Source organism: Tachyglossus aculeatus, chromosome 22 (assembly GCF_015852505.1).
Source record: "Tachyglossus aculeatus isolate mTacAcu1 chromosome 22, mTacAcu1.pri, whole genome shotgun sequence".
Taxonomy (NCBI): domain Eukaryota; kingdom Metazoa; phylum Chordata; class Mammalia; order Monotremata; family Tachyglossidae; genus Tachyglossus; species Tachyglossus aculeatus.
In genome coordinates this window covers 53,695,730-53,709,722 of record NC_052087.1, presented here as the reverse complement: position 1 = coordinate 53,709,722, position 13,993 = coordinate 53,695,730, and the positions used below count along the sequence as shown (strand labels likewise).

Below are 13,993 nucleotides of genomic sequence, written 5' to 3'. Positions count from 1 at the left end.
GTACTAAGCGCTTGGGAAGTACAAGTTGGCAACATATAGAGACAGTCCCTACCCAACAGTGGGCTCACAGTCTCAGCAATAATGATGGCATTTGTTAAGCACTTACTAGGTGCCAAGCACTGTTCTAAGCGCTGGAGGGGATACAAGGTAATCAGGTTATCCCACGTGGGGCACACAGTCTTCATCCCCATTTTAGGTAACTGAGGCCCAGAGAAGTGAAGCAGTGTGCCCAAAGTCACACAGCTGACACGTGGCGGAGCCGGAATTAGAACCCACAACCTCTGACTCCCAAGCCCGGGCTCTTTCCACTGAGCCACGCTGCTTCTCACATCCTGGGTTCTCCTCCCAGCTCTGCCATTGAACTGCTGTGTGACTTCGGGCACGTCACTTCACTTCTCTGGGCCTCACTTCCCCCATGTGGAAAATGGGGATTGAGACTGTGAGCCGCACCTGCCACTGTGTCAGTCAATCAATCAATCAATCAATCGTATTTATTGAGCGCTTACTGTGTGCAGAGCACTGTAGTAAGAGCTTGGGAAGTCCAAGTTGGCAACATCTAGAGACGGTCCCTACCCAACAATGGGCTCACAGTCTAAAAGGGGGAGACGGAGAACAAAACCAAACACACTAACAAAATAAAATAAATAGAATAGATATGTACAAGTAAAATAAATAAATAAAGTAATAAATATGTACAAACATATCATCATCATCAATCGTATTTATTGAGCGCTTACTGTGTGCAGAGCAGTGTACTAAGTGCTTGGGAAGTCCAAGTTGGCAACATCTAGAGGCGGTCCCTACCCAACAGCGGGCTCACAGTCTAAAAGGGGGAGACGGAGAACAAAGCCCAACATACTAACAAAATAAAATAAATAGAATAGATATGTACAAGTAAAATAAATAGAGTAATAAATATGTACAAACATATCATCATCATCATCAATCGTATTTATTGAGTGCTTACTGTGTGCAGAGCAGTGTACTAAGCGCTTGGGAAGTCCAAGTTGGCAACAACTAGAGACGGTCCCTACCCAACAGTGGGCTCACAGAGAAGCGGCGTGGCTCAGTGGAAAGAGCCCGGCCTTTGGAGTCAGAGGTCATGGGTTTGAATCCTGGCTCCGCCACATGTCTGCTGTGTGATCTTGGGCAAGTCACTTCACTTCTCTGAGCCTCAGTTACCTCATCTGTAAAATGGGGATGAAGATGGTGAGCCCCACGTGGGACAACCTCATCACCCTGTATCTCCCCCTCCTTCCCCTCTCCATCCCCCCATCTTACCTCCTTCCCTTCCCCACAGCACCTGTATAGATGTATATATGTTTGTACATATTTATTACTCTATTTATTTATTTTACTTGTACCTATCCTATTTATTTTATTTTGTTAATATGTTTGGTTTTGTTCTCCGTCTCCCCCTTTTAGACTGTGAGCCCACTGTTGGGTAGGGACTGTCTCCAGATGTTGCCAACTTGGACTTCCCAAGCGCTTAGTCCAGTGCTCTGCACAAAGTAAGCGCTCAATAAATATGATGGATTGATTGATTGACAACCTGATCACCTTGGAAGCTCCCCAGCGCTTAGAACAGTGCTTTGCACATAGGAAGCGTTGAATAAATGCCATTATTATTATTATTATTATTATTGTTATTGTTATTATTTGACAGATGAGGGAACCGAGGCCCAGAGAAGCGAAGTGACTCACCCAGGGTCACCCAGCAGATAAGTGGAAAGAGCCCGGGCTTTGGAGTCGGAGGTCGTGGGTTCAAACCCCGGCTCCGCCAATTGTCAGCTGGGTGACTTTGGGCAAGTCACTTCACTTCTCTGGGCCTCGGTTCCCTCATCTGGAAAATGGGGATTAAAACTGTGAGCCCCCCGTGGGACAACCCGATCGCCTTGTAACCTCCCCAGCGCTTAGAACAGTGCTCTGCACATAGTAAGCGCTTAACAAATACCATCATTATTATTAATGGCCCTGCTGAGAGCTCACCTCCTCCAGGAGGCCTTCCCAGACTGAGCCCCTTCCTTCCTCTCCCCCTCGTCCCCCTCTCCATCCCCCCCATCTTACCTCCTTCCCTTCCCCACAGCACCTGTATATATGGATATACGGTTGTACATATTTATTACTCTATTTATTTATTCATTTATTTATCTTACTTGTACATTTCTATCCCATTTATTTTATTTTGTTGGTATGTTTGGTTCTGTTCTCTGTCTCCCCCTTTTAGACTGTGAGCCCACTGTTGGGTAGGGACTGTCTCTATGTGTTGCCAATTTGTACTTCCCAAGCGCTTAGTCCAGTGCTCTGCACATAGTAAGCGCTCAATAAATACGATTGATTGATTGATTGATTGATTGATTATTATTATTATAAGTGGCAGGGCCAGGATGGGAACCCAAGTCCTTCTGACGTCCAGGCCCTATCGACTAGGCCACCCTAATTCTCAGCGTAGGGCGTGGAAAGAGTCAGTGGGGCCATCGAGTCACCAGGACTTCTCTGTCGTAGGTGTCCGGGAGGGATGACGGGGACCACTACCATCATCAATCGTATTTATTGAGCGCTTACTATGCGCAGAGCACTGTACCGCTACCCCTCTCCTTCCCCCCTCAAAAAGGTTTTCGAACCTCGCTGAGGGAAAACCCAAACGGCGCCTAGACGGGGAGACAGACACGAACAGAAATAAATAAATCGCAGGTCTGGACCTCTTTTAATAATAATAATAATAATAATGATAATAATGATGGCATTTGTTAAGCACTTACTATGTGCAAAGCACGGTTCTAAGCGCTGGGGAGGTGACAATAATCGGTAGGTGAAGCCCGCCCTTTCTGTCCTTATCCCAGGGGAGCCAACAGCTCAATCCCAACGATTGAGCGATTGATGCTTGATTGATTGATTGATCAACGATTGATTTAAAGCCAACGACACAATCCCCCGCCGCCCTCCCTGGCGGGGGCGAAGCGGGCCCGTCAGCTCCGGCCCGACCCTCCGTAACTTGGTCTCCCATCCTCACAGAGAAGCGGCGTGGCTCAGTGGAAAGAGCCCGGGCTTTGGAGTCAGCGATCATGGGTTCGAATCCCAGCTCCGCCAATTGTCAGCTGTGTGACTTTGAGCAAGTCACTTCACTTCTCTGAGCCTCAGTTCCCTGATCCTGAAAATGGGGATGAAGACGGTGAGCCCCACGTGGGGCAACCTGATCACCCTGTATCCTCCCCAGCACTTAGAACAGTGCTTTGCACATAGTAAGCGCTTAACAAATGCCAATTATTATTATTATTACAGCAATCCTGCGTCAACTGCGGCCGCGAAGCGATGAACGAGTGCACGGGCTGCCACAAGGTCAATTACTGCTCCACTTTCTGCCAGCGGAAGGTAATCCACCCACCCACCCACCCATTGGCCCCAGCGCTTGGGAGAGGACAGTAGAGCAATAATAATAATAATAATAATAATAATAAGAATAATAATAATGGCATTTATTAAGCGCTTACTATGTGCAAAGCACTGTTCTAAACGCTGGGGAGGTTACAAGGTGATCAGGTTGTCCCACCGGGGGCTCACAGTCTTCATCCCCATTTTACCGATGAGGTAACTGAGGCCCAGAGAAGTGAAGTGACTTGCCCAAAGTCACCCAGCTGACAATTGGCCGAGCCGGCATTTGAACCCTTGACCTCTGACTCCAAAGCCCGGGCTCTTTCCCACTGAGCCACGCTGCTCCTCAATAGTAATAGCAATAGCAATAGTAATTATGGTATTTGTTAAGCGCTTAGTATGTGCCAAGCACTGTTCTAAGCGCTGGGGCAGATACAAGGTGATCAGGTTGTCCCACGGGGGGGCTCACGGTCTTCATCCCCATTTTCCAGATGAGGGAACTGAGGCCCAGAGCAGTGAAGCGACTTGCCCAAAGTCACCCAGCTGACAATTGGTGGCGCCGGGATTTGAACCCAGGACCTCTGACTCCAAAGCCTGCGCTCTTTCCACCCTGAGCCACGCTGCTTCTCGCTTGTCTGCTGTGTGAACTTGGGAAAGTCATTTCACTTCCCTGGGCCTCAGTTCCCCCCTCTGTCAAGTGGGGATTGAGACTGCGAGCCCCACGTGGGACACGGGGACAGTGTCCGACCCCATTTGCTTGTGTTCCCCTCCAGCGCTTAGTACAGTGCCGGGCACGTAGCACTTAGCAGATACCCTCATTATTATTATTATTGTTGTTGTTGTTATTATTATTATTATTATTATTATTATCATTATTATTATTACTAGCCTTCCAGGAACACTTGGAGAACTTGTTACTTTGGAACTGACCCAAAACCCTTTTAAACCTCCGCGGAGAAAAACAGGTCCTTGTGCTTCCCACCCCTCTCCCTCTCCCTCCCCTCCAGCAGCCTTCAAGTTTAGACCAACAACCCCCGGCCCTGATCCCCAAGAGAAGCAGCGTGGCTCAATCAATCAATCAATCAATCAATCGATCGTATTTATGAGCGCTTACTGTGTGCAGAGCACTGGACTAAGCGTTTGGGAAGTCCAAGTTGGCAACATCTAGAGACAGTCCCTACCCAACAGCGGGCTCACGGTCTAAAAGGGGGAGACGGAGAACAAAACCAAACATACTAACAAAATAAAATAAATAGAATAGAGGGCTCAGTGGAAAGAGCCCGGGCTTTGGAGTCAGAGGTCATGGGTTCAAATCCCGGCTCCGCCAGTCGTAAGCTGAGTGACTGTGGGCAAGTCACTTCACTTCTCTGGGCCTCAGTTACCTCATCTGGAAAATGGGGATTAAGACTGTGAGCCCCCGCGGGACAACCTGATCACCTTGGAACCTCCCCAGCGCTTAGAACAGTGCTTTGCACATAGTAAGCGCTTAATAAATGCCATCATTATTATTATTATTCTCTGTGCCTCAGTTGCCTCATCTGGAAAATGGGGGTTAAGGTTGTGAGCCCCCGCGGGACAACCTGATCACCTTGTAACCTCCCCAGCGCTTAGAACAGTGCTTTGCACGTAGTAAGCGCTTAATAAATGCCATCATTATTATTATTATTATTCTCTGTGCCTCAGTTGCCTCATCTGGAAAATGGGGGATTAAGATTGTGAGCCCCCCGTGGGACAACCTGATCCCCTTGTATCCCCCCAGCGCTTAGAACAGTGCTTGGCACAGAGCAAGCGCTTAACAAATGCCATCATTATTATTATTATTATTATAGTAAGCGCTTAACCAATACCATCATCATCAAGTTTGGTGGGGGCAGGGCTTGCGGTTCCCCCTCCCCGCATCATGAGTGACTCAGTTGCATGTGAGTGCTCACTGCGTGCAGAGCACTGTACTAAGCGCTTGGGAGAGGACAATGGAACAGACACATTCCCTGCCCACGCCGAGCTTACGGTCCGGAGGGGGAGACAGACATTAATATAAAGAAATAATTGATAGATTATTGATAGAAATAATTGATAGATACATAGATTATTGATAGAAATAATTGATAGATACATAGATTATTGATAGAAATAATTGATAGATACATAAGGGGTGTGGGGATGGGGGGGATGAAGAAAGGGAGCGAGTCAGGGCGACGCAGAGGGGAGAGTGAGAAGAGGAACGGAGGGCGCAGTCAGGGAAGGCCTCTTGGAGGAGTTGGGACATTGGCTCCACCAATTGTCCGCTGTGTGACTTGGGGCAAGTCGCTTAACTTCTCTGTGCCTCAGATACCTCACCTGTAAAATGGGGATTAAAACCGCGAGCCCCCCATCGTGGGACAACCTGATCACCTTGTGACCTCCCCAGCGCTTAGAACAGTGCCTAGCACGTACTAAGCGCTTAATAAATGCCATTATTATTATTATTTTGTTCTCTGTCTCCCCCTTTTAGACTGTGAGCCCACTGTTGGGTAGGGACTGTCTCTCTATGTTGCCAATTTGTACTTCCCAAGCGCTTAGTCCAGTGCTCTGCACATAGTAAGCGCTCAATAAATACGATTGATTGATTGATTAATAAGGCTTTGAAGAGGGGGAGAGTCATTGTCGGATGTCTGGACATCCTTCAACCATTGGGAGGTCAGCTGGGCCCCGACCGTCCCGAAGCCAGCACGTCCGGCGGAATTTCTCGGGCCTCAGTTGTCCCCTCAGGCCCCTCGGGAGGGACGGAGGCGTCACGGGGGTGTGTACGTGGGTTTCTCGGTCCCCAGAGGCGTCTAACACGTCTTTGCCCCGCAAAGACTCCTCGCTCTGAGAGCATCATCATCCTCAATCGTATTTATTGAGCGCTTACTGTGTGCAGAGCACTGTACTAAGCGCTTGGGAAGTCCAAGTTGGCAACATATAGAGACGGTCCCTACCCAACAGTGGGCTCACAGTCTAAAATCTCGCAGTCACAGTCTCGCGGCGAGCGGGCTGGAGCCCGGAGTCCGGTGGGAGGCCAAGGGCAAAGCTTGGAAAGGTCACCGGAGATACAATCTCCAGAAAGCCTTCTGGGGTTGTTTTGGACGCCCGGTCTTGGGGGGGACGGATCAGGGCTTCGTCTCCACCTCGCTTGGATTCTAGGCCGCCTCGACTGTCCAGTTCCCGGTGTTCCCGTCGCTCGGTTGGCAAGAATCGCCGGGACCAAAATTCCCAAGGCGGGACCGAAATTCCCAAGGCGGGTCGGAACGAGCCGTCCGGATGTTGTTGCCGACCCCGTCCCCCGACCCCAAACCTCGAGCGAGTCCGTGAGGCCGGAATAGTTGAGATTCCCTCTCCCTGTCCTCAAAACAGGGAAGGGAAACGCTCCGGGGGAGCAGATGGGGACTTGGAAAACCGGCCAATTTGGGACCCCAAATAAGGCCCAGATCGGATTCATTCTTTTAGACTGTGAGCCCACTGTTGGGTAGGGACTGTCTCTATATGTTGCCAATTTGTACTTCCCAAGCGCTTAGTACAGTGCTCTGCACATAGTTAGCGCTCAATAAATACAATTGATGACGATGATGATTCATTCAATCGTATTTATTGAGCGCTTTTTGTGGGCAGAGCACTGGATTAAGCGCCTGGGAAGTCCAAGTTGGCAACATAAAGAGACGGCCCCTACCCAACAGCGGGCTCGCAGTCTAGAATCAATCAATCAATCAATCGTATTTATTGAGCGCCTACTGTGTGCAGAGCACTGTACTAAGTGCTTGGGAAGTACAAGTTGGCAACATCTAGAGACAGTCCCTACCCAACAGTGGGCTCACAGTCTAAAAGGGGGAGACAGAGAACAAAACCAAGCATACTAACAAAATAAAATAAATAGAATAGATGTGTACAAGAAAAATAAATAAATAAATAGAGTAATAAATATGTACAATCAATCAATCAATCAATCGTATTTATTGAGCGCTTACTGTGTGCAGAGCACTGGGAAGTACAAGCTGGCAACATATAGAGACAGTCCCTACCCAACGGTGGGCTCACAGTCTAAAAGGGGGAGACAGAGAACAAAAAACCAAACATACTAACAAAATAAAATAAATAGAATAGATATGTACAAGTAAAATAAATAAATAAATAAATAAATAGAGTAATAAATATGTACACTCAATCAATCAATCAATCGTATTTATTGAGCACTTACTGTGTGCAGAGCACTGTACTAAGCGCTTGGGAAGTCCAAGTCAGCAACATCATATAGAGACAGTCCCTACCCAACAGTGGGCTCACAGTCTAAAAGGGGGAGATAGAGAACAAAACCAAGCATACTAACAAAATAAAATAAATAGAATAGATATGTACAAGTAAAATAAATAAATAAATAAATAAATAGAGTAATAAATATGTACAATCAATCAATCAATCGTATTTATTGAGCGCTTACTGTGTGCAGAGCACTGTACTAAGCGCTTGGGAAGTCCAAGTTGGCAACGTATAGAGACAGTCCCTACCCACCAGTGGGCTCACAGTCTAAAAGGGGGAGACAGAGAACAAAAACCAAGCATACTAACAAAATAAAATAAATAGAATAGATATGTACAAGTAAAATAAATAAATAAATAGAGTAATAAATATGTACAAACATATATACATATATACAGGGGGAGACAGACAACAAAACATTTGGACGGGTGTCAAGTCGTCAGAACAAATAGAATTAAAGCTAAAAGTTGCCCAGCACCCTCAAAATCACAAAGCTTTTCCTCATCTTTTCCTCATTTCCCCCACCCTTCCGCCTCCCCCCGACTCGCTCCCTTTGCTCTTCCCCGTTTTCCGGCCCCAAGGCACTTATTTCTTTATTTATTTTGCTTGTACATATTTATTCTATTCATTTTATTTGGTTAATATGTTTTGTTGTGTTTGTTGAATGAGATTCACTCATTCAGCTGTATTTATTGAGCGCTGATTGTGTGCAGAGCACTGCACTAAGCGCTTGGGAAATCCAGTTCGGCAACAGAGGCAATCCCTGCCCACCAAGGGCTCACAGTCTAGAAGGGGGAGACGGACAACAAAACAAAACATGTGGACGGGTGTCAAGTCGTCAGAACAAATAGAATTAAAGCTAAAAATAGAATTAAAGCTAAAAGTTGCCCAGCACCCTCAAAATCACAAAGCTTTTCCTCATCTTTTCCTCATTTCCCCCTCCCTTCCGCCTCCCCCCGACTCGCTTCCTTTGCTCTTCCCCGTTTTCCGGCCCCAAGGCACTTATTTCTTTATTTATTTTGCTTGTACATCATCATCATCATCAATCGTATTTATTGAGCGCTTACTGTGTGCAGAGCACTGTACTAAGCGCTTGGGAAGTACAAATTGGCAACATCTAGAGACGGTCCCTACCCAACAGTGGGCTCACAGTCTAAAAGGGGGAGACGAAACCAAACATACTAACAAAATATTTATACATATTTATTCTATTCATTTTATTTTGTTAATATGTTTTGTTGTGTTGAATGAGATTCACTCATTCAGCTGTATTTATTGAGCGCTTACTGTGTGCAGAGCACTGTACTAGGCGCTTGGGAAGTCCAGTTCGGCAACAGAGACCGTCCCTGCCCACCAAGGGCTCACAGCCTAGAAGGGGGAGACGGGCGTTTATGTATTAGTACAGTGCTAAGCGCTTAGTACAGTGCTCTGCACACAGTAAGCGCTCAATAAATACGATTGAATGAATATTAAGTATTTAAATTTAAATATTTAAATATTAAGTATTTAAGCGTTGCCTGTGTGCAGAGCATTGCTGCCAACTTGTACTTCCCAAGCGTTTAGTACAGCGCTCTGCACACAGTAAGCGCTCAGTAAATACGATTGAATGAATGAATTGGACTACGCGTTGGGAGGGAATAACCAGGTGGGATTTAGACATGCTTCCTGTCCCTCAGGGAAAGCGGGGGCGCGCTTAAAAATAGAAACTCAGGAAATAGTGACAAATGCAAAAATGAAAATGGCAACTTTTAGCAAATAATAATAAATGAAAAGGCTTACGAGCGGGGCCGCTTTTGGGGTGGAGAGACGGGCGGCGTTGGAGGAGGGCCCCGGCCGGAGGGAATAATAATAATAACGATGGTATTTGTTAAGCGCTTACTGTGTGACAAGCACTGTTAGGGAATAATAATAATAACGATGGTATTTAGGGAATAATAATAATAATGATGGTGTTTGTTAAGTGCTTAATATGTGACAAGCACTGCTAGGGAATAATAACAATAATAACGATGGTATTTGTTAAGCGCTTACTATGTGACAAGCACTGTTAGGGAATAATAATAACGATGGTATTTGTTAAGCGCTTATTATGTGACAAGCACTGTTAGGGAATAATAATAATAAGGATGGTATTTGTTAAGCGCTTACTACGTGACAAGCACTGTTAGGGAATAATAATAATAACAATGGTATTTGTTAAGCGCTTACTTTGTGACAAGCACTAATAATAATAACGATGGTATTTGTTAAGCGCTTACTGTGTGACAAGCACTGTTAGGGGATAATAATAATAATAACGATGGTATTTGTTAAGCGCTTACTATGTGACAAGCACTGTTAGGGAATAATGATAATAATGATGGTATTTGTTAAGCGCTTACTATGTGACAAGCACTGTTAGGGAATAATAATAAGGATGGTAGTTAAGCGCTCACTATGTGACAAGCACTGTTAGGGAATAATAATAATAACGATGGTATTTGTTAAGCGCTTATTATGTGACAAGCACCGTTAGGGAATAATAATAACGATGGTATTTGTTAAGCGCTTATTATGTGACAAGCACTGTTAGGGAATAGTAATAATAACGAGGGTATTTGTTAAGCACTTACTATGTGACAAGCACTGTTAGGGGATAATAATAACGATGGTATTTGTTAAGCGCTTACTATGTGACAAGCACTGTTAGGGGATAATAATAATAACGATGGTATTTGTTAAGCGCTTACTACGTGACAAGCACTGTTAGGGAATAATAATAATAACTATGGTATTTGTTAAGCACTTACTATGTGACAAGCACTAATAATAATAACGATGGTATTTGTTAAGCACCTACTATGTGACAAGCACTGTTAGGAAATAATAATAATAATAACGATGGTATTTGTTAAGCGTTTACTATGTGACAAGCACTGCTAGGGAATAACAATAATAATAACGATGGTATCTGTTAAGCGCTTCATATGTGACAACCACTGTTAGGGGATAATAATAATAAGGATGGTGTTTGTTAAGTGCTTACTATGTGACAATCACTGTTAGGGAATAATAATAATAATAACGATGGTATTAAGCGCTTATTATGTGACAAGCACTGTTAGGGAATAATAATAATAAGGATGGTATTTGTTAAGCGCTTACTATGTGACAAGAACTGTTAGGGAATAATAATAATAACGATGGTATTTGTTAAGCGCTTACTATGTGACAAGCACTAATAATAATAACGTTGGCATTTGTTAAGCGCTTACTATGTGACAAGCACAGTTAGGGGATAATAATAATAACAATGGTATTTGTTAAGCGCTTACTTTGTGACAAGCACTAATAATAATAACGATGGTATTTGTTAAGTGCTTACTATGTGACAAGCACTGTTAGGGAATAATAATAAAAACGATGGTATTTGTTAAGTGCTAACTATGTGACCAGCACTGTTAGGGGATAATAATAATAACGATGGTATTTGTTAAGCGCTTACTATGTGACAAGCACTGTTAGGGGATAATAATAATAACGATGGTATTTGTTAAGCGCTTACTATGTGACAAGCACTAATAATAATAACGATGGTATTTGTTAAGCGCTTACTATGTGACAAGCACAGTTAGGGGATAATAATAATAACGATGGTATTTGTTAAGCGCTTACTATGTGACAAGCACTGTTAGGGAATAATAATAATAATAACGATGTTCTAAGCACTAGGGGGGGGATACAAGGATCCCGCTGGGGGGATCCTTGGACCACCTTGGATCCCCCCAGTGCTTGGAACAGTGCTTTGCACATAGTAAGCGCTTAACAAATGCCATTATTATTATTATTGTTATCATTATTATCATTATTATTGTAACCTCCCCAGCGCTTGGAACAGTGCTTTGCACATAGTAAGCGCTTAACAAATGCCATTATTACTATTATTATTATTTTTATTATCATTATTATTATTATTGTAACCTCCCCAGCACTTAGAACAGTGCTTTGCACATAGTAAGTGCTTAACAAATGCCATTATTATTATCATTATTATTATTATTGTAACATCCCCAGAGCTTGGAACAGTGCTTTGCACATAGTAAGCGCTTAACAAATGCCATTATTACTATTATTATTATTTTTATTATCATTATTATTATTGTAACCTCCCCAGTGCTTAGAACAGTGCTTTGCACATAGTAAGCGCTTAACAAATGCCATTATTATTATTATTATTGTCATCATTATTATTATTGTAACCTCCCCAGCGCTTGGAACAGTGCTTTGCACGTATAAGCGCTTAACAAATGCTATTATTATTATTATTATTATCATTATCATTATGATTATTATTATTATTCCAACCTCCCCAGCACTTAGAACAGTGCTTTGCACATAGTAAGCGCTTAACAAATGCCATTTTATTATTATTATTATTATTATTATTATCATCATTACTACTATTGTAACCTCCCCAGGGCTTGGAACAGTGCTTTGCACATAGTAAGCGCTTAACAACAAATGCCATTATTACTATTATTATTATTTTTATTATCATTATTATTATTATTGTAACCTCCCCAGCGCTTGGAGCAGTGCTTTGCACATAGTAAGCGCTTAACAAATGCCATTATTATTATTATCATTATTATTATTATTGTAACCTCCCCAGGGCTTGGAACAGTGCTTTGCACATAGTAAGCACTTAACAAATGCCATTATTATTATTATTATTATTATCATTATTATCATTATTGTAACCTCCCCAGCGCTTAGGACAGTGCTTTGCACATAGTAAGCGCTTAACAAATGCCATGATCATCATCGTCATCATACAAAGAAATCAGGTTGTCCCACGGGGGGCTCACAGTCTTCGTCCCCATTTTCCAGATGAGGGAACTGAGGCCCAGGGAAGTGAAGCGGCTCGCCCAAAGTCACCCAGCTGACTAGTGGCGGAGGCGGGATTAGAACCCACGACCTCGGACTCCCAAACCCGAGCTCTTTCCACTGAGCCCCGCTGCCTCTCATCCGCTCTGGGCCAGAAGAGCCTTGCTCTGAGCAGAGCAGAGTCAATCATTCAGGCAGCGGTATGTATCGAGCGCTTACTATGGGTCGAGCACTGTACTAAGCGCCGGGGTAGAGAGGAGATCCCCATTTTACAGATGAGGGAACTGGGAGCGCTCAGTACAGTGCTCTGCACACGGGAAGTGCTCAATAAATACGATTGGGTGAATAAATGGATCGATCGTTTTGATGGGGTTGAGGCCTGTCTCCTTGTTTTGTGGTGTTGATGATGACGATGGCATTTATTAAGCGCTTACTATGTGCAAAGCACTGTTCTAAGCGCTGGGGAGGCTACAATAATCAATCAATCAATCAATCGTATTTATTGAGCGCTTACTGTGTGCAGAGCACTGCACTGAGTGCCCGGGAAGTTGGCAACGTGTTGTCTGTTTCCCCCTTCTAGACCGTGAGCCCGCCGTTGGGTAGGGAAGCAGCGCGGCTCAGTGGAAAGAGCCCGGGCTTGGGAGTCAGAGGTCGTGGGTTCGAATCCCCACTCCACCACAAGTCTGCTGTGTGACCTTGGGCAAGTCACTTCGCTTCTCTGAGCCTCAGTTCCCTCACCTGGAAAAATGGGAATGAAGACTGTGAGCCCCCCGTGGGACAACTTGATCACATTGTATCCCCCCCCAGCACTTAGAACAGTGTTTTGCACATAGTAAGCGCTTAACAAATGCCATCATTATTATTATTATAGGGACCGTCTCTATCAGTTGCCGAATTGGACTTCCCAAGCGCTTAGTCCAGTGCTCTGCACACAGTAAGCGCTCAGTAAATACGATTGAATGAACAAATGAGTCCATAATTCTTTCGATCTGTGTGGATGGTATTGAGGCCCGTCTCCTTGTTTTGTTGTCCATCTCCCCCCGTTCTATCAATCAATCAATCAATCAATCAATCATATTTATTGAGCACTTTCTATGTGCAGAGCACTGTACTAAGTGCTTGGGAAGTACAAATTGGCAACATACAGAGACAGTCCCTACCCAACAGTGGGCTCACAGTCTAAAAGGGGGAGACAGAGAACAAAACCAAACATACTGACAAAATAAAATGAATAGATATGGACAAGTAAAATAAATAAATAAATAGAGTAATAAATATGTACAAACATATATACATATATACAGTTCTAGACTGTGAGCCCGTTGTTGGGTAGGGACTGTCTCTGGATGTTGCCAAGTTGTACTTTCCAAGCGCTTAGTCCAGTGCTCTGCCCACAGTAAGCGCTCAATAAATGATTGAATGAATGAATGAATGAATGAGTGAGATCATCAGGTGTCACTGTGAGCCTGTTGTTGGGTAGGGACCG

At 44.2% G+C, this 13,993-nt stretch overlaps 1 protein-coding gene across 1 annotated transcript in view; it reads left to right on the top strand.

The window, feature by feature from the left end:
- Positions 1-13,993, top strand: part of DEAF1 (DEAF1 transcription factor) — a 103,539-nt gene that overhangs the window by 83,662 nt on the left and 5,884 nt on the right. Inside the window, exon 11 of the mRNA XM_038765182.1 lies at positions 3,283-3,372. Within this exon, the coding sequence (XP_038621110.1) occupies positions 3,283-3,372 (90 nt within the window). The remainder of the gene's footprint in view (positions 1-3,282; positions 3,373-13,993) is intronic.